This window comes from Oryctolagus cuniculus, chromosome 7 (genome assembly GCF_964237555.1).
Source record: "Oryctolagus cuniculus chromosome 7, mOryCun1.1, whole genome shotgun sequence".
Classification (NCBI taxonomy): Eukaryota; Metazoa; Chordata; class Mammalia; order Lagomorpha; family Leporidae; genus Oryctolagus; species Oryctolagus cuniculus.
In genome coordinates this window covers 161,314,695-161,341,610 of record NC_091438.1, presented here as the reverse complement: position 1 = coordinate 161,341,610, position 26,916 = coordinate 161,314,695, and the positions used below count along the sequence as shown (strand labels likewise).

Genomic DNA, 26,916 nt, shown 5'->3' with positions numbered 1-26,916 from the left:
GCACGCAGACCCCAGCCACACAGCGAGGTCCCCTGCGCGAGCCAGTGAGCCTCATGCGCGTGGCTCCTCCCCCCACCCCGTTAGCCAGGAGCACTCAGGGGGCACACGGTTCCCAGCCGTAAAGCGGGTGCAGGCCTGAGCGGCCCCTGCAGTGAGTGCCCGCCGGGGTCGTGTGGAGCCGCGGCCTCTGCGGTTTTGCTGCCGGTGGGAGAACCCGAGGAGGCTGATGTTTTACCAAACTCCAGGCCGCATGTTTCCGTGTCCACCGGGGCGTCTCTCTCCACGGTCGGGGCGCAGAGGCCAGCACAGAGAAGCCGCTGTCGGGGTGCTGCCGGCGTCCCGGGGTCTCTAGGGAGGAGGGGCAGCCCGGCCCGGGGGGATGCACACTTCTGGACAGAGACAGCTTGGCAGCGAGAGCGGTGGCGTTGCTGGGCGAGCTCAGGCACCCGCACGGGAAGGGGTTTTCCCATCTGCCCTCCTTCCTGCTGGGAGGGCTGAGCTTGAAAATTCACACATGGGCGGGTTCACGACCCTGTTAGCTGTGACTGCGCAGTTCTCTAAGGAAAACCTGTGCTTCCGCCGAAATCTAAATGCACACGGCTTGTGTTTTCTTGGTTTTTATTTTGGTGACAGTAGCTGGTGATAGGACTGTGAGAGTACTTCTAGAAGTTCATAGAAATGGGATGAAAAGCTCCTTTATTTTTGAAATCCATGCATTACTTTTATGTTACATTTTCCATGCATTTTTTAAAGATTTAGTTTTATTTATTTATTTTTTTTAAACTTTTATTTAATGAATATAAATTTCCAAAGTACAGCTTATGGATTACAATGGCTTCCCCCCAATAACGTCCCTCCCACACGCAACCCTCCCCTTTCCCACTCCCTCTCCCCTTCCATTCACATCAAGATTCATTTTAGATTTAGATTTATTTATTTGAAAGACAGAGTTACAGAGAGAGAGGTCTTCCATCCACTGCTTCATTCCCCTGATGGCCACAATGGCCAGAGTTGTGCTGATCTGAAGCCAGGAGCCAGGAGCTTCTTCCAGGTCTGCCACGCAGGAACAGGGACCCAAGGACTTGGGCCATCTTCTACTGCTTTCCCAGGCCATAGCAGAGAGCTGGATCGGAAGAGGAGCAGCTGGGATTAGAACCGGCACCCATATGGGATGCAGGTGCTTCCAGCCAGGGCTTTAACCCACTGTGCCACAGCGCCGGCCCCATTTCCATGCATTTTTGAAAGATTTTACTTATTTATTTGAGAAGCAGAGTTACAGAGAGGTAGAAAGAGAGAGAGAGAGAGTCTTCCATCTGCTGCTTCACTCCCTAAATGGCCACATTGGCCAGGGCTGGGCCAGGCCAAAGCTAGGAGCCAGGAGCTTCTTCCAAGACTCCCATGTGGGTGCAGCGGCCCAAGCACTGGAACCATCTTCCACTGCTTTCCCAGGCCAAAAGCAGAGATCTGGATGGGAAGAGGAGCTGCCGGGACATGAACCGGTGCCCGTATGAGATGCCAGTGCCACAGGCAGAGGCTTAGCCCACTATGCCACAGCGCCGGCCCCCATGAATTTTCTGAAGACCCCTCATGTTCCCTGTGCTGTGAGGTTGCCAGAAATGGGCTGTCCCAGGGTGAACTGGAAGGTTCTAAGGAAGGGAGTTACCCACCGTGGCCCACACCAGTCTGGTTCTGGGCACTGGGAGCGGAGCTCAGAGCCCTAGGCCCCCGTGCCTGGCTCGGCCTCACTCCCCTCGTCATGGCTGCTCCGAGAGTCGTGGAAGTGTCGCGCCGGAGCGAGTGCAGCAGACGAGCACCACACACGATGAAATGTGACAGCCCTTTATTGCCGGCGGTGGAGAGCGGGCTTGTGCCCTAAAGAACTCTCGACCCCGAAGCTCAGAGCCACAGGGTCAATAAAGGCAAAACCCACAAGGAGGGGAGGGGGAATGCGTGGTTCCTAGGGTCAGGCTGACCTAAGGTCTATGTGAAACCAATATCAATTATAACCTTAACAATTCCGGGTGTAATCTTGCGATTAATGCAGGTATTGGCCTAAATCGCGTGTGGGACACAGACAGTCACAATCCTGTCACTAACCCGGTGCAGCCTGTCCGCTCCTGAGCTTGAGCGATCACGCTAGGGGGTTCTGTGCTCCCCCGGGTGCGATGCAGTGGACTGCTGTTGTCTGAGTGTTTCAGGTCATAGTTTTAGACCAGAGTCTCACGGCCGGGGGGGGGGAGGTTCTCAAGAGGGAGTCCCAGGTGCTCCGAGATGAGGTCCCTACTGTCCAGGTGCTACCTCAGAATCCCGTAGAGGGTGTGACGTCACCCGGCGGGTGCCGTCCCTTGGAAAGGCAGAGAAGCGGACGGGCAGGTTCCGGTGACTCCGCCCCCAGCACACCCGCTGCCTTTGAGTGACCGACGGTGGCCCGGGCTGGCTCCATCAGGGACACCGAGGCACAGCTGGCGATGTCGGAGGCCATGTTTGGATGGCACCGAGCTGGCAGATGAGGAAGGCACAGATAAGGGAGTCGGGGCTCTGGAAGGCTGTGCAGGGGAGCGAAGGACCAAGAGGAATTCTTGCGTTAAGTCCTACAGGTGGTGTCCAAGTAAAATCCAGCACCCCAGGTCCCAGGGCGCGGCCGACTGCAGGCCCAGGGAGAACATATGGGCTTTTCCTCCCCACCCTGGCCACGTTGTTTGTTTGTTAGTTTTTAAGTTTTCTTTAAAGATTTATTTGTTTCTTTATTTGAGAGGCGAAGTGATAGAGGAAGAAAGAGAGAGAGAGAGGCCGGCGCCATGGCACACTAGGCTAATCCTCCGCCTTGCAGCGCCGGCACACCGGCTTCTAGTCCTGGTCGGGGCGCCTGATTCTGTCCCGGTTGCTCCTCTTCCAGGCCAGCTCTCTGCTGTGGCCCAGGAGTGCAGTGGAGGATGGCCCAGGTGCTTGGGCCCTGCACCCCATGGGAGACCAAGAGAAGCACCTGGCTCCTGGCTTTGGATTGGCGCAGCGCACCAACTGTAGCAGCCATTTGGGGATTGAACCAACAGAAGGAAGACCTTTCTCTCTGTCCCTCCCTCCCTCTCTCTCTCTCTCTCTGTAACTCTACCTGCCAAATAAATAAATAAATAAATAAATAATCTTAAAAAGAGAGAGAGAGAGAGAACAAGCTCTTCCATCTGATGGCTCACTCCCCAGATGGCCACAACAGCTGAGGCTGGACCAGAGCTCATCCTGGTCTCCTGCATGGGTGGCAGGAGCCAAAATACTTGGGCCACCTTCTGCTGCCTTCCCAGGATCGTCTGCAGGGAGCTGGATCAGGAGCGGAGCAGCCGGGGCTCAAACCGGCACTCAGATACGGGATGCCCATGCTGCAAGCGACCGCTTTGGTCACAGCACCATGTCAGTGGTCCTTGTTTGTTTGTTCCACTGGCTCACTCCCCAGATACCCACAACAGCCCAGCCTGGGTCGGGGCAGAGGCTGGGAGCCCAAGGACTGGAGCCATCATCAGTGCCTCCCAGAGTGTGCATTAGCAGGAATCTGAGACAGAAGCCAGAGCTGGGACCCAACTCGGTCACCCTGACCTGGGACAGGACGTCTTATCCAGGCCACACACACGCCTGCTCCCTGCCCTTTCAGCCATGTTTAGGCATGATGCCATGGAGCCATCACCCGGAGCTTCAAAACGTTCATCGCCCCAAACCAAGACTCTAGTTTTTATTTTTTACAGATTTATTTATTTATCTGAAAGGTGGAGTTACAGAGAGGCAGAGGCAGAGAGAGAGAGGTCTTCTACCCGCTGGTCCACTCCCCAGATGGCCACAGCTGCACTGATCAGGAGCCAGGAGTTTCCTCCAGGTCTCCCACGGGGGTGCAGGGGCCCAAGCACTTGGGCCACCTTCTGCTGCTTTCCCAGGCCATCAGCAGGGAGCTGGATAGGAAGTGCACTAGCTGGGACTTGAACCAGCGCCCAGAAGGGATGCCGGCACTGCAGGCGGCGGCTTTACCCACTACACCACAGCGCCGGCCCCGAGACTCTAGTCTTAAGCCACAAGTGCCCGACCGGTGGTAACCTCTGGTCAACTTCCTGTCTGAGTTCTGCAGCGTGCTTCTGTCAGTGAAGTTCTGTCCGCACGACGCCGTGCCCGTTCCCCGGCGCATCACCTGGGCAGAGCTGAGTCGTGGTGACAGAGGCCGTCTGGCCTGCACAGCGTAAATCATTTACCATCTGGCCATTGGCAGCAAGGATGCCCCCCAGTCAATGGAGTCCCCGCGGCCGTCAGCCCATATCCACGGGGCCGTCTCGGCCTCGCTGTGTGCCAGGCCAGGGTGCAAATGCAAGCTTGCCCAAGAGTGCAGCAAACTGCCCGGTGTAGCTAGCATGACCCCAGCCTCCCACTGTGCTGCGCAGAGGCCCCGAGGGCAGGACAGCGTCCAGCCCCCAGTCCGCAGCCCTGAGATCACAGCCACGTCCCGCTCGCCGTCCTCCCTGCTGCCCCACGCCGCTCCTCTGTAGAAACCAACCCACGAGAGGCCTGAGTTCCAGGCAGGCTGGACAGCAGCAAGGTAGCAAGAGCGCAAGCTGACCGCTTGACTCTCCCTGAATCCCCCGTCCACCGGGGAGCTGGCGCTAGTTATTCCTGTCTTGAGACACAGCAGGTGCCAGAAATCACACCTGGTGACCGGGCCAGGGGATCCCACCTGGGCTCCGGCCTGCAAGCCCAGGCCCAGCTCCCAGCTCTGGGGGGGCGGTACTCGGGCGAGGATGGTTCCTTGCTTCCCGGGCCAGGGTGGCAGGGAGGTGGCCTCTCTGTCCCCTGCACTTCCTCCTGACCTCCGCGTCTGGGACTCTGACCCTGGAGAGAACCAGAAGGTGCCAGGGTAGAGGCTCCGTTAAGTCAGCCGGGTGCCCCTGCACAGCGGAGTCTCTAGCTGGGCCCCCGGGACCACTCAGAGTGCCTGAGGTGCGGTGTCGGCAGGAGGAAATCACCAAACTCACGCCGGGAAACCAAACGAGAAGGCACTGCCCTAAAGGCTTCCTGGCTCCCCGTTCTCCTCGCTGGTAGCCAGCCAGGTGCGCTGCCAGGTGTAAGGAGGGTGCTTCTGGCTTTCCTGCGGGCAGGGACAGACGAAGGCCTCGGGGCTGCCGGTGGCCGCGGCCACGCGGAGGGGCCTCCTGCCTGGGGTGCAGACTGTAGTCAGTGAGGAGGCCCTGGGGCGGCTGGACTGGGGGCCACCGGAGCCAGCTGGAGGACAGACCCTCATGTCACCCTTTGTCTCTGATGGGCTGCTGTCTGGAGGACACAGTGTGGAAGGCGCCAGCGGCCAGAGAGGCACACGCGTTGAGTCCTTGGAACACGGCCCTGGGTTTGGCCAAGTTCACAGAGACAGAAAGCAGCAGGGGGGCTGCCAGGGGCCGGGGCCAGAGGGGGAGTGGGTAAGGGGCACAGTTTCAGTTTGGGTCGGTGAAGAAGCTGTGGAGACAGACGGTGGCCGTGGCTGCCCAGGACTACAACCGTGAACACCACAGAGCGGCCCGCTTACCGTGGTGACGATGGTGAACTGGGTTATGCGTATTTCACGACACCGTGCACGGTTTTCATTCAAAGAAGGAAGAGGGGAGGTGGCCGGGAGCTGGTGGGGCGTGGCCTCGGGGGTGCGTTACAAGAAAGCAGCAAAGCTCTGTGCCCGTGCTGCCCTCCAGGTCAGAAAGATGAGGGTGGGGCAGGGGCGGGGAGGCCCCTCCTGGGCCTCGCTCAGCCTGGCTGGTGGGAGGCACCCAGGAAGGGTCAGGATGCTGGTGAGGTTGAGCCAGTGCCAGAGCCCTGGGGTAGGAAGAAAAACGCCTGGGGGGGGGGGGGAGCTCGGCACCGGCACCGGCACCGGCTCAGCACCGGCACCGGCAGCACCACTGCCCCGAGGCCTCTGTGCCTTTGCCACTTTGACCCCTGGTGCTACAGCAGAGTGGGCAGCACATCAGCTATGGGGGGCGGGGGGGATCCTGAAAGCTCCACCAACCGCCCTCCTCCCATCCCTGCCCCAGCAGCCATGAGTGGGGCTTAGCCATGGACCGCACAGCACCCGGGTGTTCTGGGCTCTGTGCCAGCGTTCGGGAACCAGGAGACTTTACCCTCCCCTCCCCCAGCCCCTGAAACAGCATGGATTTCTGGTTTCCCTTGAAAAATCCCAGCATCTGGTGGCCTGAGCCTGCTCTCCCACAGGGAGTTATTGGGCCTGGACCCTCCTTCCAGGTGGCGCCCCCAGTGGCCACCGTGCTCGCTACCCACTCCTGCCCTGCTGCCAGGAGCCCTGGGAAGCCGTGCCCGGCCGGCTTTGTGTCCTGCGGTTGGTGGGGGTCATTCGGAATTGTCCACCCCGCCCTGGGCTAGCAGGGGAGGGAGGCCAGGTGCCCAGAGCAGAGCTTGGAGAAGTGTCACACCCAGGGGACGGCAGAGCTGGGGGTGCCCTCTTCCTCTGCTGCAGCTTGCAGGGGCGGGGGGCTCTCGAGGGCAGGCTGGCTCCTTGCATGTCACCCGCCCTACCGGCACACCCGTCCGGCAGCCCGTGGAGCAGAGGCTGGTGGGCAGCGTGTTTAGGCTGGTGGGCAGCCTGGCCAGGTGGCAGGTGCTGGGAGAATCCGCGCAACACAGCTGAGGCCATGGCCCACCCCGCCAAGACCTGCCACACCCTTGGTGGGGGCCAGGTGGGTGTCCTGGGGCTGCCGCAGCCTAGGTGGCTCCCAACAGCCAAAGTTTGTTCTCTCCCAGTCCCTGCGGCTGGAAGTCTGCACTCAAGGTGCTGGCCGGGCCGCACCCCTCCCGAGGCTCAGAAGTGGGGTCTGCCTCCTGCCACTTCCTAGCCCCTTGGCTGCCGGCAGCACTGGGCTCCCCTGGCCTGCACATGCACCCAGCTCTGCCTCCCTTGACACACAGGCTCCTCGTTGTATCTGTGTCTCTGCTCACGGCACCTGTCACCTCGGCTTCAGGGCTCACCCTCTCCTGTACAGCCTGACCCCGACTGATTTCACCACAAACACCCTATTTCCAAAGAAGGTCTGGGTGGGCATGAATTGGGGTGGGGGGAGTCACTGTCAACCCAGTGCCGGTTGCACAGCCCTGAGATGGCCCCAGGCATGGCGTCCCTGCGCTCAGGAAGTTTTTCACCCATGTTCCTTCCTTGTCACGGTGCTGAGGGCCGCCTCCATCACAGGAGAGGGAGGGGAGGGAGCCGGACAGGAGCGTGTCCAGCGCTGGGCACAGGGTCTGAGCATGCAGGAGGCCTCCCAGGCCATAAGCTTCCTGCTCCAGGGCCCTATGTCCTGCTCCAGCCCCCAGGCCCTCCCCCGGGGCCCCAGGTCCTGCTCCAGCCCCTGGGTCCTGCTCTGGCCCCCGGGTCCTGCTCTGGCCCCCAGGCCCTCCTCTGGGGCTAGCAGGACAGTGCTGGCCGCAATCAGCCCGGTTCTCTCGTTTCAGATGGCAGAGCAGCTCATGACCTTGGCCTACGACAATGGCATCAACCTCTTCGATACCGCAGAAGTCTACGCAGCCGGCAAGTACGTGTCCCTTTCCCATGGGAAAAGAGGGTGGAGGACTCTGGGGAGAGCTGGAGCTCCAGTCTTCTGCCGCTAGCATTCCCAAGCGTTCCCAACAGTGCTGTCCGCACTGCCTCCTCCATGAAGCCATCCTTCCATGGTACTGGGAGGTGTTGTTTTCATAGGGCTGGACACAGGGACACAGGGACACCCTCGCTGGCTAAATTCCCTTTGTACCCAAGCAGCAGGGTGACCCCAAAGGCCTGCGGCCAGCCCCAGTGCCGGCATTTCACGTTCTTGATGGGCAACTGGGGCTGCGGGGAGCACGGGCCCCCAGTGCCACGGGGAGCAGGCTCGGGTCCCCGGAGCCACGGGGAGCAGGCTGGGGCCCCCAGTGCCGCGGGGAGCAGGCTCGGGTCCCCGGAGCCGCGGGGAGCAGGCTTGGGTCCCCAGTGCCACGGGAAGCAGGCTCGGGCCCCCAGTGCCACGGGAGCACTTCCCATCTTGGCAGTGAACTTTCTACTCAATTATGTAAAAGATCATCCCTCTGCCAGGGCTGCTGGCTTCGGTTTTGAAGACTGACTGTAATCAAATCATCCACTCTCCTGCATCGGGTTTCAAAAAGTCAGCTTCTGTTTGCGCAGTCATTAGCTGGCTCTTTCTCTCCACCCTCCCTCCTGCCCCTCCTGCTGGGGCGAGCCAAGTTCCTGTCAGCCAGGCTGGCTGCGGCGCTGGCTTGCTGTGCACTGGGCCGCGGGGCCGGCACCTGCCTCGTGGGGCCCTGGACGGTTACCTGTCTCCTGCAGCGGGCTGGAGCGCCAAGCATCAGGGAACCCGGCTGGACCCTTGCTCAAATCCCGACCCAGGCCCCGGGGGAGCTAATCGCCCAGGGCCTCTGCTGGCATCCCCAAGCCTCCTGCTCACCCCTGCCACCTGCAAGCCGGCAGAGCTTCCCACCAGAGTGGGGAGCTTTCAGGTGCCTGGGCAGGAGGCTCGGGGGCTGGAAAGCCCAAGGCCATCCCAGCGGGCCCCACCCTCTTTCCTGGCCCTGCTTGTGCCTGGCTCTGCTGCCCACGAGTGTGTAGGAGGCAGCTCCACGCAGCCTCCTGCAGCTCCAGATGGCCCAGCCCCCTGGCATGCTCCACTCCCCGGGAGCCCGGCTCTGGTTTCCTCCACTGGCTCCACCACCCCCTACTGAACTGAACACCGAGGATCAGCAGGCCAGGGCAAGCTGCCACGTCCTGGGCAGCCCGGAGGCCTCTGGGAAGCCACTTGCTAAAGAGCCCAGGACTCCGGGAGCAGCCTCCCCTTGGGCCGCCATTGCTCTGGGAGCCGCTGTCCTCTGCTCCTCCACCAGCCCCTGCACCCCCCCCCCCTGCAGAGCCTGGAGCTGCCCCTGCTGCTGGCCCCCGGCCAGTGCCTCAGCAGCAGCAGCCACCCTCCCTGGGAAGCGGGGCCCCGTGTCCCCGGACAGACAGAAGACGCTTTGGACGAGGGGGTGGGAGGTGGATCCCGGGCAGCGGGCTAGGGCCGCCCCTTCACTGCCAAGTGCGTGTCCCGCCAGGGCCTTGCTTCTCCTGGGGAGAGCTGCGGTGTCTCTGCCCCCTGCACAATGCACATCTTAGAAACCCTCAGCCAGGACCCTGTGCGCGGCTTTGCTTCATTCATTGTCTGCGGCTCCGCCGGCCCCAAGGTCAGCCCCGATTCCCTCCCTCCCGTCCTCCCTCCTTCCCTGGGCCTGGTGAGTTCCCTGTGCCTGCTGACCGTGAAGAGGAGCCTTCGGAATGTATGCTAAACAGCTTGCAAATTAGAGCCCATTATTTCTGAGTGCATGACTCAGGCGCTTTCATAATTGGACCCGGGCACTGGGCACGGATCTTCTCCGTCTGTTGCTTTTACTCAGAAACATTTTGCTACAAGCAGAAAGTCCTTCAAAGTTAAGCCAGCACCGCTGTGCCAGGCGCACGCGGCTCCTGCGGCCCTCCGGGGACCCCAGCCGGCCTCGACTTGGCGCAGGGCCAGAATGGTGCCAAGCAGAGCAGACAGTGGTCGGCCTGGCATCTGCCCCTCTGATGTTGGACAGTGAGGGACACACATGCACACGCACACGCACTCTGCCGGAGAGCTCACTGCCGGGCGGTGGATCGTCTCTGAAAACAGAGGATGTAGCTGATGAATAATCCGCCTTTTAAGAAAATCTTTGTCTGGATGTTGTGCCCACGTGACTCTCCAGCTGGCCAGGGAGACGGCACGCTGGCCCCGCTGGGCACGACAAGGGCTCCCTCCTTCGCTGCGAGCTGGAACCAGCGCTGCTGACAGTGGGACACTTGCCCTCGGGACACCTGCCCGTGGCCACCCTTGTTGGGGGGAGGGGAATTGATGTAGCTGCCCCGGCTGGCTCTGGCCAGCCCCATGTCTCACCTCTGTGGTGTGAGCTGCCGAGCCAAGGTGGGCGTGGACGGCTAGCGGACATTCTCACAGAGGGGCAAGGACCGGGTTCCAGGTGGGGCTGGGTCTGATCTTCCCGTCGCCCCCTCTCACTCTGCAGGGCTGAAGTCGTGCTGGGGAACATCATCAAGAAGAAAGGCTGGAGGTGAGGCGCTGCCCCCACCCTGCCGCCTGCATGGGCGCGTGGGGAGGCTGGGGTGGAGGAGGCACGGGGAGGCGCTCTCAGGTGCCAGGCTGGGGAGCGAGGCCTTGGGTTTGGGTGCAGCGGGAAGAATGAGACTTCCGGGGTTGCTCAGCCCCTGCTGCTGTCCTGCTGACTCCTAGAAGCCCCAAAACTGTTCCAGTGGGGCAGGAGGACTGTCCCGGGGCGGGGGCAGCCCCAGGCACTGCCCACAGGGAGCTGGGACGGGCTGTGCACACCGGGGACGCTCCCCCACCCCCCGAGGTCCCCAGAGTAGCGTGAGGCCGTCCTCTGAGAGGCAGAGGCGATGCCCGGGAAGGAAGTGGAGTGGAGGTGGCCTGTGGCCTCCAGCCCCGCCCATTTGCCCCTGCCTCTGTCCCATCCCCCACAGAGCTCGCCAGGCAGAAGGCCAGGGTCCCTGGCAGCCAAGTCCCCGGTCAAAGGGAGCCGGAAGTGAGAGCTCCCTGCAGCCTGGGTATAGCCGGGCCTGGAGGGGAGGGGCTGAAAGAACCAGGGGTCGGGCTGGGACCAGCAGCCTTGTCCCGCCCACAGGCCCTGCCTGAGAAGGGTGAGAGTCGGCCCCCCGCCCCCGGCAGGCCTGTCTGAGCCTGCACGGTGCCCACGCAGCCCGTTGGGACACCTGGGAAGTGGCAGCTCTTCAGCTCAGCCCCCGAAGGTCAGGTCGGGAGCTGAGGGCCCCCCTTCTCAGATAGGGCCCACGGTCCCGGACAGAGGCCAGGCCTCGCCAACCCCAGGGCCAGCTACAGCCTTATTGAAGCGGCAGTAAGCCCTGGCTGAGACCTCATCTTCAGAAGGCATGGTCCCCACTCCCCCACCACTCAGAACCTCAGCGGTGCTGTGCCGGCAGCCCCCGACCCTGCCACATACCCTGCCCCCCGCTCCTCAAAGCTGTTTCTCCTCTGCCCTGGTCAGTCTCCACTCGGAGGCGCCTCGTCCACAACTCCAGGATGTGACAGGCACAGCCCCCACTGGACCCACGGAGGTCCTTGTCAGGTCACCCCCGGTCACCCTGGGGGTGACACTGCCCTGGCAGAGGTGGGCAGCTGCTGATCTTCCCGCGGCCCATGGAGCAGGACTGGCAGGCCCTCATCGCCCCCACCGCGGGCAGGAATCTGCTCCCACAGCTCCCACCACCCTGAGCCCTCCAGGCAGCTGTGAGCAGGTGCCCTGGGCACCCTGAGCCCTCGCCTTGTCTCCTCATCCTGTCTCTGGCCACACCCCCCAGTCAAGCCCCACCCCCACCTAGTGACTCAGTTGGTTAGGTGCAGGGAGCAGGGGGTCTGCTTGCTTGGCTCCATGGGGAGTCCCAGGCCCCCAGGCTTGGCTCTATGTAGGTACACATCTCACGGAATGACAGAGACCCATTTCACACCTGGGCCCCCTGGTGGGGAGGGGGCTTCTAGGGTCCCTGTGTGAGAGCTGAAGGTGCTGGGGGGAAGGGAGACCCCCAGGAGGTCAGCACAGCCCTGTAACCCCCTCCCCTTCTCTTCTGCCCTGCAGACGGTCCAGCCTCGTCATCACCACCAAGATCTTCTGGGGCGGGAAGTAGGTGCAGCTGCGCCATGGCCCAGCTTCTGCCGGGACTACGGTTTAGGAGGCGGGGCTGGGGGTGGTCGGGGTGGGGGAGGGGGTGCCGGGCAGGGCAGGGGCCACCCGCATCGTTCTGCCACCTGGTTAGGGACCTCGGACCCCAGGCAGCGGCTTTGGCCGAGTTGGACTTCACACAAACCTCACTTAACTTTTATTTATAAGGGGTCCAAATGTAGCTTCGTAAAAATTCCGGAGCAGCCAGCAAATCTGTGTGCTGCCCACCCCCTGTAGCCTCCCCTGGCCTCGGCACCCCTGCCACTCCGAGCTCTCCAGGGCCAAAACTCAACCTCATAGGAATTACCCTAGGATTCACTCTCTGGGCTTCTTTTATGTAATTCATTTGAAATACAGAGAGGCAGACACACAGAGAGATGGCCCAGCCGCTAGTTCTCTCCCCAGATGTCCACAACAGCTGGAGTTGGGCCAGGCTGAAGCCAGAAGCCTGGAACTTCCTCCCAGGAGGAAGGCAGGGACCCAAGTACTTGAGCCCTCGCCTGCTGCCTCCCGGGGGTGCGTTAGCAGGAGGCTGGGGTCAGGAGCCCAGGAGCAAACTCCGGTGCTTCCGTGTGGCACGCAGGCCACCCAAGCGGTATCAGCCACTGCACCAAACGCCCTTCCTGTGATACAATCTTAAAAAAAAAAGAAAATAGAAACATAACATTGAAAAGCAAAAGCCCCTTCCCCGCGGCCCCCCACCGTGCCCCCCAAGCCGCCCCAGGGACAGCGTCCAGACCTCTGCCCAGACCTCCTGCGTCTCAGCCCTGCAGCCTCGCGTTCGCTCCCCCAAAGTGGACTCGGCGCGCGCCTCCTTCTTTCCTTGCACCGTAAACTCTTCCCCAAACTGCCCGCGGCATCACACACGCTGTCCCCTGTCTTTCAGAGCCGAGACGGAGAGGGGCCTCTCCAGGAAGCACATCATAGAAGGTGAGGAGGCGCTCGGGCCCCCGGGGCCCCCGGCCCGGAGCGTCCAGCCCCTGCAGGGACAGAGAAGCGACACAGGGCCGCCCCCAGACACGCAGCCAGGGCCCCAGCCCCGTGCGCCTGGTACTCTGGCTGGCCCTCCCCGTCCACTTCCACCCTCTGCAGGATAGGGAGGGCTCTGTGGCTGGACACGCACAGGCCTGGCTCAGCCCCACGCTGGCCAGTGGCCTTGAGCAAGGCACTCTGCCTCCCCAGGCCTCTGTCACAGTGTCTGTAAGGTGGGGACAGTGAGAGCGGCCGCCTTGGGGTTGCTGGGACTCCGGTAGAACCAGGAGACCCTGCAGTTGGTGTGCAGCCCAGCGCATGGTCCACCGCTCGTGCTGTATACTCTGCCTCTCCCAGCTGCCCCACCCACCCCTGCTGCCGGTGCTATCCGCTGACCGCTCTGCCCCTGGGTGGTCACTGCATTGAGAACGTCACTGGCTTTTAGTTGGTTTAAAAGATTTGTTTATTTGTTTGAAAAACAGAGAGAGAGGGAGATCTTCCATCCACTGGTTCACTCCCCAAATGACCACAGTGGCCACAGCTGGGCCAGGCCAAAACCAGGAGCCTGGAACTCCATCCGGGTCTCCCATATGTGTGCAGGGGCTCAAGCACTTGGGCCACCCTCCGCTGCTTTCCCAGGTGCATTAGCAGGGAGCTGGACCAGAAGTGGCACAGCTGGCATTAGTCTTCTGTGCCACACGCCGGCCACTCATCAGCCTTCTGTGTGCCAGACCCGGCTCACCTCTGTGTGGGGTCACGAGGCCACACCTCTTGCAAGGCTGCCCAGCAGGTGGCCAAGGAGCAGTCCCAGAAGAGGGGGATCTGCTGTCCCCTCACACCCTCCTGAAGGGCAGGGCCCCACTGCCATTAGGGTGCCCCCACTTGAGCACCCAGCACCAGGGCCCTTCTCTCACCTCCTGAGCCCTGAGCCGGACACCCCACCCAACCCTGTGCCCCCAGGACTGAAGGCATCGCTGGAACGCCTGCAGCTGGAGTACGTGGACGTGGTGTTTGCCAACCGCCCGGACCCCAACACGCCCATGGAAGGTAGGGGCTCTCCCCAGGCGCCCATGGGCAACCCTGGGCTCACCAAGGGTGTGAACTGCCAATGGCCTCAGAGGAGGCCAGGCCCCATGTGTGGGGGCAGGGCAAGCGCCCCCCAGCAGGTGCGCCCTGCACCTCCCGGTCCTGGGGGTCCACACCTGACCCACTCTGGCCCTCCCTCCTGGTGTCCCAGCTCAGCGTCTCTGTGGGTAGCTAAATGCAGCTTCGGGCTGCAACTGTTGCACTCCTTGTTCCGAGGTTCCCCGGGTCTTTTGCTGGGGGCCGGGCCGGGGGCGGGGCGAGCCGGCACCCTGTTGGAAGTGGTCTGCGTCTCCTCCTTACACCTCTCGTCCCAGGCCCCCACCCCCACCCTTCCCCGCCGCCGGCCTCTTCTCATCTGTGCTTTGCTGCTTCTGGGACTCGGAGTTGTGTTTGAGCCGCTCTGGCTTCGTGAGCGTAGACGCGGGTTTTCTCTTAGACGAAACGGATTCTCTGCACTGAGAGATTTGTGTTCCCGCGCCCCGGGCCTCGTGTTCCCACAGCTGCAAACTCCGGTCTCTTTAAATCTTTCTTTTATCACCAGGGGACCCATTTAGTTCCTCCAAGGCAAGGACATTCATCATAGAAGGTACACAGTCCCCCGCCCGACGACTGACTTCTGGGTCCAAGCTGCATTTTATGAGACAGTGTTTTATTTACACGGCCCTCCTCCCCTCGACAAACTTCTCCATAAAATGCATCCGGGAGTGAGCGAGAGAGGGAAAGCAGAGCGCCGTGGGGCCCCGCCCACGCTGCCACGGCCCTCCCGCCCCCCTCTGCATGCCCCTCCCCACCCCCGCTTGCCGTGCTGTGACCCTGGTGGCCTCCTCTCCCTCTAAGGGTGCTGCCACCCCTGCCTGGAGCCTTGACCCTGATGGGACGAGGAGCAAACCCGTCAGGGACCCCAGAACACGCGGCCCCTGGAGCCGCCGCTGGAGGCAACGCCAGCCACGGAGCCTCCCCTCCAGAGCCCACCGCTCACGTGCCCTCGGGGGCTGGACTGCCAGCCCTGACCGTGTCCAGGCGCCTCCGTCTAAACGGAGCCCCCTCCCTTTGAAGACTCGCTTACGGGAGCGGGTGGAATCCTGAGACAGAGGCGGCCTCCAGCCACGTTTGTTCTCTGCCTGCTGTGGCCAAGACCCCCGGGCCCCACCCTGCGGCCAGGCCTCAGCCTCCGCCCCACACAGCAAGGGCTCCTGCCGGCCACCTGGTGCCGCCGCCTGAGCCCTCCCGTGTTATTTGTGACCGGGCACAGGCGCCCTGGGCTTTGGCAACAGCAGGAAGGCTTCTGCCGCCTGCCTCTCTCCAGCGGCAGTTGAAATGAAGGACACTTGTCCCTAACTGTCCCTGCTTCTGGGGCCACTGACACCCCCCGGCAGAAGCGTAGCGTGCCGTGCTCCCTGCCTCGGCTCCACGCCCCGCCTGTCTCTGCCCCACGCCTCCAGGGACCCCCTCCCTCCCAGGACTGCCGAGGCCACATGAGCTCTGGCCTCCCCGGCGCCGGCCCCTCTGTCACTGCATGGGAGGGGCATTGTGCCGTTTCGCCGGTCGGGGACTTCTGTGTCAGACAGGGCGGGGCTGGGAGGGCGAGGGAGCAAGGCTGGCGCTGGGGTCCTCTGGCCGCCCTGTCTCCGGCATGTGGACTTGAGCCTTGGCTGACCGGGCGCTCTGCACAGTCACAGGTGCCCCCAAGGGGATCTCAAAAAACAAGGGCAGCGCAGCCTGGGGCCTGGGCTCAGGGGTTAGGATGTGGCCAGCACCCTCCCGGGCTCCTCTGGGTGCTCCACGGACCTGCCCACGGGCGCCTCTCTCCTCCTCACTCCAGTGCGTTGGCTGTTCAGGCAGGAAACACACAAGGGGACCCCAGGGAGGCCCACGCTTCCCCTCCCAAGCCCCCCCCAACACACACACAGGGATGCATGGGCAGGGGGCAGTGCCTGACCCTGGATGGAGGGAGGGGACAGGGCTGGGCCAGCAGGTGCAGGAGCCTGGGGGACCCTCCTGGAACCAGCACGCTGGAAGCCCCTACTCCCTTGGCTCCAGTCCCCAGGGTGCCCTGGGTTCTACATAGTGGACTCAACCAGACAGGCGCTCAGGGACCCAGGAGGGGTGGGACAGGACACCCCAGACAGTGCCCGCCTGTGCCAGCGAAGGTGCCTGCTGTCCTGCACCACTCCCAGGTGGAGCCGTCGGGACACAGCCGGCTCCCTCCTGCCTCCGTCTCCCCAGCCCCGGCATCTTCAGGGAGCTCAGCTTCGGCATCACAGCGGCAGAGAGGAGCTCAACTCCTGGGGGCGTGGGGCTTTCCCCAGGCCGAGGGCCCTGCCCTGTTCTTAGGAACACCTGCTGCCTGCAGCAGGCGGACTGCGAGCCCTGTGCGGGGCCTGAGAGAAGCCAGGGAGCAGCCAGGGCCGTTTGAAATGGGACAGCTCACAGCCACGTCCTGTTTTCAAAGCCACATCATCCCAGGGAGGCTGCAACAGCTGGGGGGGGCGTGGCGGGTGGGGGGACAGCAGCTTGCAGATTTCTATACCTCAAAAGCCCTTTTCTGTATGGTTTTTTTCATTTGTATTTGAGAAAGAGAGAGACAGAGAATCAGATGGAGAGAGAGCATCCGTCGCTGGTTCACTCACTAAATGCCTACAACAGCCAGGGCTGGGCCAGGCCCAAGCCAGGAGCCAGGACTCCAGCCAGGGCTTCCACGTGGGGGACAGGGACGAAGTGCTTGAGCCACACCCGCTGCCCCCGTGCACTTTCGCAGGAAGCTGGCTGGGAAGGGGGTAGCCGGGCCCTGAACGGAGCACTCCGACGTGGGATGTGGGCGTAGCCCAGAGAGGTCAAGCGCTGCCCCAAGGCCCTCCCCACTTGGTGGGATCACTATGTCCCTGGCGGGGGGGGCCCTTCTGCGACTGACGAGGCTGGCGAGGGGTCTCAGAGACTTACTCCTCAGGAGGTGATGAGTCTCCGCTGTCTGGGATTCTCATTGTCTCCGGAGCTCGTGGCGTGGGCTTCGGAACTCCTCTCCAGCCCTCGACCCCTCCCAGCAGGGGCACCCAGACCCGCTTGCCCTGGGACCATCCCCTGGTGCTGGGCTGGTTTGAGAGCCCGGGGCCTCCCGGTCTGCTTCCTGCAGCCCCGCGCTGGGACGTGCACTGTGCCTTCTCCACGCAGCCCCGGGTTCCTGGCGAACTAGCACAGCCGAGCAGGAGACAGACGCTCCCCGTGTGCTCGGAACCCCCACCCACCCGTCCGGTCCTTGCTCAGCGATCTGGTCCCCCGATCCTTCCCCAGACTAGAGACCCCGGCCGGAGTCCCAGACCACGTCCCCGACCTCCCTTCCTCATCCGGGCCACAAAGCGCCACGGCCGCTCGAGCACCATTTTGCAAAAGTGCCGCTGGGCCTGTGACTGGGAGGGGCTGTCGCGAAGCAGCTTCTGGGGTGCAGCTCGCCCCCGGCTTCCCCGCAGCCCGGGACCCCCGAGCACACCGCTTGCAAGACGTCGCTGCAGCCCCGCCTCCCCCGGCTCCTGCCGCCCGCGTTTGCCGAGCGCCCCCGGGCTGGGCCCCAGGCCCGGGCCACCCCCCACCTGTGGTTTCTGCTCTCTCACACCAGAGACCGTGCGTGCCATGACCCACGTCATCAACCAGGGGATGGCCATGTACTGGGGCACTTCACGCTGGAGCTCCATGGAGATCATGGTAGGTGCCGGCGTGGCTGTGTGGGACCAGCAGGGGCTCTGGCTGCGCCAGTGCCGAGGTGTGAAGAGCGGTGCCGGTCCGGTGGGGGCTGGAGGTGACGCCTGCAGGCAGTGCAGACGGGGTGGGCCTGTTCTGAGCCTCTGAGAGGACAGGTGTGGGGCTGGGCCAGTGCTCAAGGGTGGCGACACCCGGGACCCCTTGGGCTGGGCCCTTGTGATGCCAGATGTCAGGCACCAAGGGGGCCGGCTCCCCTTTCATCCTCCCAGCACCCTCTGGGGCAGTGCTGATGTCATCCTGTGTCTTGAGTTCTGAAATGTGCCCGAGGTCACCCGGCTCAGGCTGAGACTCACCCAGCCCACGCGTGGCTCAGGGCCTGGGCGGCCTCAGCACGCGGCCCTCCTGGTTGGCAGGGTTTCCCCTCACCTGCATGTCCCAGAAGGCACCCACTGACTGTCGAGTCCCTGCATGGGAGCCGGCAGAGCCCGAGGGTCGGCACGGCGCCCTGCTCTCGGCCCCTGAGGCCCAGCCCTGGCCCGCCGCACGCTGCCTGCCTCCCGACGGTGCTGCCGCCTCCGCTGAGTGCTGGGCTCCTGCTTCATGACGGAAGTGCCGCCGGGTTTCATTTCCAGTTAACCAACCCCATTAATCCGCCTGTGGCATCTGTGCCACGGATGAGCCCTTACGTGGCATCTTCCAAGGCTGCCCGGGGCCAACACTGGGCCACCCCTGCTGTGCCCCAGGATCAGAAGCCCAGGGAAGGGACCTCCCAGCGTGGCCAACAGCCCTTCCTGCCCGGCCACACCCTCTGGGGTGGGGGAGGGACAGGTGGCCACGTCCTGGAAGCGGGCTGGTGCTGCTGCCCCTGCCATCGCCCAGGCCCAGGCCCCGGGATGGTGCTCGTGGCTCTGAGTGCCCGGCATGCAGCAGGCTCGCACCCTTGGAAACCGAGGCACAGGGCATGAGTGCTTTGCCAGGAAGTGCCAGAGCCCTAGGCTGGTACAGTATTGTGCTTTAACCAAGACCCTCACCTTGGGGTCCCACAAGCCGCCCCCTTTTCCTGGCACAAAGGGGCCTCCTAGATGCCCAGGAAGAGTGCGTGTCGGGGTAGAGGGGGCCCCAGGCATCTCGCGGGGGCGCCCCCGTCCCCTCTCCGGCACCCTGGCTGACCGGCAGCGCTGTGTCCCCTTCTTGTGCACAGGAGGCCTACTCCGTGGCCCGACAGTTCAACCTGATCCCGCCCATCTGTGAGCAGGCCGAGTACCACATGTTCCAGCGGGAGAAGGTGGAGGTGCAGCTGCCCGAGCTGTTCCACAAGATAGGTGCGCCCGCCCCGCCCGCCTGCCCGCCGCGCCCCGCCCCCCCTGCCCCACCTGCCGCGCCCCACCCCGCCCCCCCTGCCCCGTCCACCGCGCCCCACCCCGCCCCCCCTGCCCCGTCCACCGTGCCCCACCCCGCCCCCCCTGCCCCGTCCACCGCGCCCCACCCCGCCCCACCTGCCCCGTCCACCGCGCCCCACCCCGCCCCACCTGCCCCGTCCACCGCGCCCCACCCCGCCTGCCCCGTCCACCGCGCCCCACCCCGCCCCCCCTGCCCCACCTGCCGCTCCCCGCCCCCCCTGCCCCGTCCACCGCGCCCCACCCCGCCCCACCTGCCCCACCCACCGTGCCCCACCCCACCCCCCCTGCCCCGTCCACCGCGCCCCACCCCGCCCCCCCTGCCCCGTCCACCGCGCCCCACCCCGCCCCCCCTGCCCCGTCCACCGTGCCCCACCCCGCCCCACCTGCCCCGTCCACCGCGCCCCACCCCACCTGCCCCGTCCACCGCGCCCCACCCCGCCCCACCTGCCCCGTCCACCGCGCCCCCCACCCGCCCACGCCCCAGGCTTCACTCCGCCTGCTTCCCTTCTCTCAGGAGTGGGCGCCATGACCTGGTCCCCTCTGGCCTGTGGCATCGTGTCCGGGAAGTACGACAGTGGCATCCCGCCCTACTCGCGAGCCTCCTTGAAGGTGAGGGAGGGGCGGGCAGGGGACAGTTGGGGTGCAGTTGGCTCACCTGGGCCCCGGCCGCCCAGCTCTGTGCACGGGGGTCGGGTTGGGTGGTTCGAGAGAGGGACAGAGCCCCCTCTGTCCTGACCCTGTGTCTGGAGGAGCCGCCCGCCCCATGGGACAGCCCCGGGTGAGGAGCCCCTTCATACCCCCACTCCCCACTCACAGTGCCACACGGGGTACCCCCTGCTGCCATGCACTGGCCCCCACTCTCTACCAGCCCTGAAACCTCCGGGTTCAGGGCTGGGGGCTGTAGAGCCACTCAGAGGTGACCCCAAGACAAGCACCCCCCCACACACCCCCAGGAGTCCCCAGACTGCAGACACGGAGCAAACAGAGAAAAACCACCCAGCCAGAGCAGACCGGCCCGGGGTCCCACCTGCTGCTCCCCAAGCATGCAGCCAGGACAGAGAGCCCCAGGAGACACAGAGATGGGAGGTGGCCGGGGCGGGGGGGGCTCTGAGCCCAGGCTCCAGGCCTCCGGGGAGAACCAGTCAGGTTGAAGCTGCATGTCCTGGCTCAGCCCACCCCCCACTGTGCCCTTCAGAGGGGGTCCATCCTTGTCCACCGTGGCCTGGGGCAGGGCTGCTGCGGGGGGCAGAGGCCCAGGAGTTTTCCCTCACCTGTAACCCTGCCACCCCCCGCCCCTGCCCACCAGGGCTACCAGTGGCTCAAAGACAAGATCCTGAGCGAGGAGGGCCGGCGCCAGCAGGCCAAGCTGAAGGAGCTGCAGGCCATCGCCGAGCGCCTGGGCTGCACCCTCCCCCAGTTGGCCATCGGTAACCAAGCTCTGGGCCCGGGGTGGGGGCTCGTGTCCCTGGGGGGGGGGTCCACGAGGGCCTGGCTCCAGTGTTCCCGAGCTGGCCCTCGGAGGTGGGGCTGGGGCCCTAGGGAGAAAGGGAGGGATCCCTAAACAGCCTCCCCAGCAAGGGCGGAGTTGGGGCCCCATGACCATGGAGTGATGGCAGCAGTCCCTGACTGCCTGCCTAGGGCCGTAGGGCCAGGTCAGGAGTCCCTGAGTGCCTGCCCAGGGCCATGGGGCCAGGTCAGGGGTCCCTGAGTGCCTGCCCAGGGTCGTAGGGCCAGGTCAGGGGTCCCTGAGTGCCTGCCCAGGGTCGTGGGGCCAGGTCAGGGGTCCCTGAGTGCCTGCCTAGGGCTGTAGGGCCAGGTCAGGGGTCCCTGAGTTCCTGCCCAGGATCATGGGGCCAGGTCAGGGGTCCCTGAGTGCCTGCCCAGGGTCATAGGGCCAGGTCAGGGGTCCCTGAGTGCCTGCCCAGGGTCGTAGGGCCAGGTCAGGGGTCCCTGAGTGCCTGCCCAGGGTCATAGGGCCAGGTCAGGGGTCCCTGAGTGCCCACCCAGGGTCGTAGGGCCAGGTCAGGGGTCCCTGAGTTCCTGCCCAGGGTCGTGGGGCCAGGTCAGGGGTCCCTGAGTTCCTGCCCAGGGCCGTGGGGCCAGGTCAGGGGTCCCTGAGTGCCTGCCCAGGGCCGTGGGGCCAGGTCAGGGGTCCCTGAGTGCCTGCCCAGGGCCGTGGGGCCGGGACAGGGGTCCCTGAGTGCCTGCCCAGGGCCGTGGGGCCAGGTCAGGGGTCCCTGAGTGCCTGCCCAGGGCCGTGGGGCCAGGTCAGGGGTCCCTGAGTGCCTGCCCAGGGTCGTGGGGCCAGGTCAGGGGTCCCTGAGTGCCTGCCCAGGGCCGTGGGGCCAGGACAGGGGTCCCTGAGTGCCTGCCCAGGGCCGTGGGGCCAGGACAGGGGTCCCTGAGTGCCTGCCCAGGGCCGTGGGGCCAGGACAGGGGTCCCTGAGTGCCTGCCCAGGGCCGTGGGGCCAGGTCAGGGGTCCCTGAGTGCCTGAGCCACCTCTGCACCAGGAGCAGCAGGAGGGCCAGGCTCCCCCAACACCACCCACTCCTTAAGCAAAGCCCCCACCTAGCACTGCTGAGCCTTCCAGGAGCCCGGGACCCCCAGACCAAGCATCCGGCTCTCTCTGGCGCCGTCAGGGCGGGGCAGAGCCAGGAAGGGCCCTGCACCGAGCGTGCCTGCCTCACCTCGGGTCTTGCCGCCCTCAGCCTGGTGCCTGCGGAACGAAGGCGTCAGCTCCGTGCTCCTGGGTGCTTCCAACGCAGAGCAGCTCATGGAGAACATTGGCGCCATACAGGTGAGCAGGGCGCCTGCTGGGTGGGGCTCGAGGGCCCAGGGCGGCCGGCTGGGCGGGGCCCACGGTCCCAGGCAGTCCTGGAGCAGGCACGTGGTCACTGAGCACCGACCGCCCGCCTACCCGGTTCCAGGCGCCCGAGATGCTCCCTGGAGGAGTGTACCTTCCAGCACCAGCAGAGATAAGCACTTAGTGCAAGAAATTAGGTGTGAGAAGGCGTGAGGGCTCTGAGGGAAAAGCGGGGGCACCCTAGGGGCGCTGGGGCCAAGAGGAGGCGGCACCATAGGCCCCGGTTCTAAGGGGGCTGGAGGGTGGGCTTGTCCTGAACAGGTGCGGAGTGAGCCCTGCAAATGCTCAGGCGGAAGCTTCCAGGCAGGACGGACAGTGGCGTTAGAGGCCCAGCAGGGCAGTGGGGCAGGTCCCGTGAGACAGCGCCTGCCCTGCCCCCAGGCCGGGGGTCTTGCTTCTGAGTGAGCCGCAGCCCGGCGGGACTGGGCGGCAGAGGGGCAGCTCCCGCGGGGCTTCTGAAGGGGTCCTTCTCTCTGGCAGCTCAGTGGGGAGGCTGGGGGAAGAGAGGCCTGGTTGGAAGTGATATCGCCCCTGGGGGAGCCGGGGGGGAGCCATGGGTGGATCCTGGGTGCTTGGGGGGGGGCTGTGGGACTGGGGGGTGAGAGCAAGCATCTGACGATGGCCCGGGGTTGTCACCTGGTGTTGCCGACTGTTGAGGCGGGGACAGCTGGGAAAGGGCAGTTGGAAGTCAGGCCCTGGAATCTGCATGTTGTGTCACATCACCACCCTTCTGGAAGGTTCTACAGCTGCCTGGAGTTTGAAGGGGAGAATAGAACCCCACATGTGCTTCCTGTCTGCCCCAAACCTTTGAAACAAGGAAGCCATGTGGACTCTGTCTGCTTCCAGTGGGGCCAGGGTGTGACAGGGTGGAGCCCAGCCAGGCCAGCGGGATGCCGGGAAGAGCTGCCCGCTGGGTCCTGGGGGCGGGTTCTGAGAGCCTTTCTGTTTGCGTGCAGGTCCTCCCAAAACTGTCCTCTTCCATCATCCATGAGATCGATAGTATTTTGGGCAATAAACCCTACAGCAAAAAGGACTACAGGTCCTAAGTGGCGCCCGCCCGCCTGCTGGACAGTGTCCGTGCCCCTCCTAGTCTCTGTCCACTCGCTTACGCTGTCCTGAAGCCAAGTGCAGAGTGTGGTTTGCATCCGGAGAAAACACCACGCCACGTCGTCATCAGGAACCACTCCAGAGTCACCGCAGACACCACCACCGCTCCGCCGGCCCGCGTGGGGCCGGTGCTGGGAGACAGCCGATCCGCGGGCGTCCAGGGCGCCCACCCACACCTGGCGTCTCTGCTCATCCTCTGAGAATAAGCCACCCAGTTCTCTCCCAGCCACAGCCCTCACGGACACGCCCCAAGTCATGGCCAGGCCAAGACCTGCCGGGGTCCTCGGGGCAGGCAAGGCTGGCCTCTCCTCTGCCGAGAGCCCCCACCTGGAAACAGGGGTCTGGCGCTTCCTGGGGCCGCGTCTGCCAGGGTCCTGGCCGCGGGGGCAGGGCAGGGCCACACAACCCCTCACTTTCCAAGGGCTCCTGGTGCTTTCCGCTGGGCCTGACCTCAGATCCCCCCCCCCTTCCCTGCCGCTAGCAGCTCCACATAGAGCCGGCCCTCGGCCCCCACCCCACCCTTGCTGGCAGGGGCCAGGGACCCCAGGGTGATTGGCTGGCAGCACAGGAACCACAACACGTGTGGGGCTCTGGTTTCCAACCCAGGGCCACATCGTCTCTCTCCGTCTCCCCACACACCCACGGAGACCCCGCGTGCTTGGGAGGGTCCTCAGATCCCTTAGCAGGGCCTGGTGGAGTGGGCCCCCAAAGGCCCTGAGGCCGGGCAGTCTTCGCTGGCCTGAGGCTGCTGACCACATGGTGGGAAGTGGCAGAAGGCAGGGCCCCCACGCGCACAAGGCCGAGTTGCTCGTGGTTGGCGACCACCCTCCGCACACCCCCTACCCCGGGCTCTACTGTGCGCCGGGGTGCTGGGCGTGGGCTCCAGGGAGGACCTCTCGTAAGGGAGGGGCCCTGGGGTCCTCCATGCTGCTGTACCCCCAGCAGCAGCCCCACAGTGTAGGGAAAGGCCCAGGGAGTCTCCCTGGAGAGATGCCGGTGCTGGTCACCCCCTGGACACACCTGCACCCCAGCCTAGACAGGAGCGGGGTGGGGGCAGGAAGGGCAGAGTGTGCACCGGAGCTGGGACGGTGGTGCCAGGAAGCCTGCAGACTTGCCCAGCCCTGAGGTCCCGAGTCGTCCCAGCATTTGCCGCACCCTAAGCTAGCTGTGCCTCCAGCCCTCACGGCACACCCCCGGGCCAGGCACACCTGCTCCGGCCCTCACGGCACACCCCCAGGCCAGGCACACCTGCTCCTGCCCTCACAGCACACCCCCGGGCCAGGCACACCTGCTGCTGCCCTCACGGCACACCCCGGGCCAGGCACACCTGCTCCTGCTTGGCCCTTAGTAGAAGCTGCTGTTCTGAGAAGGCCCCTCCCTGGGCTTGCTGCCTGGCCCCGGCCCTGACTGGGGCCTGGGAACTTGGCCATCCGGAAGCCATAAAGATGGGGGAGGCAGGGGAAGAGAGGGGTAGGGGGACGTGGCTTCCTCCACTCCTTCCACCTGGGGGCCCATCCGGGAGCCTGGACCCCTCACCCCTCCCCATGGACCAGGCCCCGGGTCTCCACCGAGACCTGTGACAAGCATCGCTGGAAGCCACCTGGGGGTGTGGGGAGGGGCAGCATCCCTCCCAGTGGAGGCCCAGCCTGTGGTGTGGTGGACAGGCAGGCTCGAAGGGCCACAAGGCCCACCCCCGCTGGCAGGGAGCATGGCTGGGCCTCCACACTGCCAGCCCCTGGTGCCGCCCATTGGGAGATGGACCAGGGAATGCGGTGGTGCCTGGGTCGAGGCCGGGGCTCCCCCAGGGCCACGCCCAGCAAAGCTGAGTTCCCGTTGGATGCGTGTGGGCCCCTGGAAAGCCACAGCCATGGTCTAGGCACCCGGGCAGCCACCAGGCCGGCACTTGCACACGCCTCTCTCTTCCACGTCCTCCATGGCTGGGGCGCTGCTCCCCCCGACCTCACAGCAGGGTGGCTGGGGAGGGACTGAGTGGGCCCAGGAGGGACCGGACCAAGGACAGATGAGCCAGAAAGGCAGGAGCCGGCTCCAGTTCTCCAAGGGCCGGACACGGGCCTGGGACGCCAGGTCTCCCCTCACAGCCACCCTGTGGCCCTCACCTCGCAGCCCAGCGTGCCCCGGCCAGTCCCCCTCCAGGGGTGCTCCACGTAGGAGGCGGCCGGGCAGGCGGCGAGGCAGTCTCCCACCCTGCTGCCACGCAGAGCCCCCACCATTGCTCATCCCGACCCCTTGGTCAGGTCCAAGGTCCCGAGGAAGGGCGGGCGCCCTCCCCCGTCCTCATCCAGCCGTGTGACTAATGTGCTCTCTGCCCCCTTTTTTAACGACTGCGGCCCCCAGCTCACTGCACCCCCACTAGGCAGAGACCTCCAGACGCCTCGAGCTTCCACGCGAGACTCAGACGGAGACGCCGCGCCGCGCCGCGCCGGCGGAATGACACAATAAACCCAAGCCCGTTGCTCTCTCGCTTCCGCTGTTTTCATTTCCTGGGGTCAGCACTGCTCCCGGGGACAGCGTGCAGAGGACAAGACCCCCACCCACGGGGACCCGAGGACTGGGGCTCCCGATCCCCATGGCCAGGAGCAGGTTGGAGGGAAAGGGCATGAGCAGGCGGCACTGGGTGGTCAGACGTGCCCCCGCCCCTCCCAGGGCCCACAGGGGACGGGGCCACCTCCCCTGCTGTACCCTCGGGGGACCCCGCCAGCTGCTGTTCCCATGGTGACAGGTGTTAAGGTCTGGGGGACACCACGCGCTGTCACATTGGGGGTGCATGAGGGAGGGGCACCACCCCAGCTCCTCCCCCCGGGGAACCTCCCAGGTGCAAGGCAGTGACATCTCCACCCCTGTCCCCACTCCTAGCCGGCGAGGCGCTCGGAAGACCACGGAGTCAATCCTTTCCCAAAGGATTTATTAAAACACAGAAAACCAAAACATACACACAGAGTACAAACGAAAGGTGATTGTGTCGGCTGTAGTCTCCGGGTCACGACTCCGGGGAGCTCCGCTTCCATAGCTCCGCCCTGCTCCTGCGGGGACCCCGCCCAGAGCGCCCCGGCCCAGGCCCCCTCCCCTCGCCGGCCTGGGGCGGGGCGGGGTCTGCTCCCGCCGCACACAGGCCCCGCCCCCTCCGTCAGCGCGTGGGCCAGCGAGGAGTGGTAGCAGCGGTTTCAGGACACACACACACACCCAATGGGCCCTTCCTGGGTTATCGCACCTAAAAAAATACTTTGTTTAAAAAAAAATCTGAAAATTAAGGAGAAAAAAAACCATAAACACAACACCGCCAGTGACTTTGGGCTGATCCGTGCCACAACCTGTAAACTTCCCAGACGTCGGGGGGTGGGGGGAGGGACAGGGGGGCCTCCTCCACCGCTGTTGTGCCCTGCACAGGAGAGCCCTGGGGGCAGCGTCCACCCGGGCCCTGGCCAGGCCACCAAGGACGGTGAGGGCAGACGGGGCCTGTCAGCCTCCCCCAGCGGAGCCCCCTCCCTGCCCACCACACCCAAAGCTCCACGGGACCGACACTTGCCCACTTTGCAGGGTCTGCTGGCCCCCAGGTCCCCAAGGCCCCCCTACAGCCCCCACAGGTCCCCAAAGCAAAATAGGGCCAAGCCTTGGTCAACCCCTGGTGTAGGCGGGGCCACCCGGGAAGGAAGCCCTAACAGGCAGGGGTTCTTGGTGACGCGGGCAGGAGCCCAGGCCCACCTCTGGGAGCAGCCACACGTGCAGCCCACTGGGCTCCAGGAGACACACCCGCTTCTTGGCAGGTGCATGTGAGGGGCTTCCCAGCCAAACCCCTGTCCCCCGAGAGCCTTTGAGACCTTTGGCCAAGGCCCCACACGGCCCTGGCTTAAACAGCAACAGGATAAACCCAAATGACACGGCCGGCACCCGGGGAGTCAGAGGACCTGCTTCCAGACCCCACAGAAGACGCCCAGTCACAGACCCCAGCCCCGCCCCGCCCCTGCTGCTGGCAGCAGATAACTGAGAAACCAAGAAGAAAACACCCTCAG

At 64.8% G+C, this 26,916-nt stretch overlaps 1 protein-coding gene and 1 long non-coding RNA gene across 9 annotated transcripts in view; one reads left to right on the top strand and one right to left on the bottom strand.

The window, feature by feature from the left end:
• KCNAB2 (potassium voltage-gated channel subfamily A regulatory beta subunit 2) overlaps positions 1-25,369 on the top strand; it is an 83,155-nt gene extending 57,786 nt beyond the window's left edge. For 5 of the 8 annotated variants that reach the window (XM_051841109.2, XM_051841108.2, XM_051841107.2 and 2 more), the window contains 11 exons: positions 7,474-7,553; positions 10,081-10,125; positions 11,683-11,727; positions 12,653-12,696; positions 13,699-13,785; positions 17,435-17,520; positions 18,719-18,839; positions 19,432-19,526; positions 20,224-20,344; positions 21,627-21,715; positions 22,738-25,369. In XM_051841109.2, coding sequence (XP_051697069.1) covers positions 7,474-7,553; positions 10,081-10,125; positions 11,683-11,727; positions 12,653-12,696; positions 13,699-13,785; positions 17,435-17,520; positions 18,719-18,839; positions 19,432-19,526; positions 20,224-20,344; positions 21,627-21,715; positions 22,738-22,827 — 903 coding nt within the window. In that variant the 3' untranslated portion in view covers positions 22,828-25,369. 8 annotated transcript variants of the gene reach the window in all.
• LOC138850743 (uncharacterized) lies at positions 916-21,707 on the bottom strand. Its single transcript, XR_011390919.1, has 2 exons — positions 21,606-21,707; positions 916-1,123 (listed from the first exon to the last, which is right to left on the bottom strand). It is a non-coding gene; the product is annotated as an uncharacterized lncRNA (long non-coding RNA).
• Positions 25,370-26,916: the final 1,547 nt, after the last annotated feature.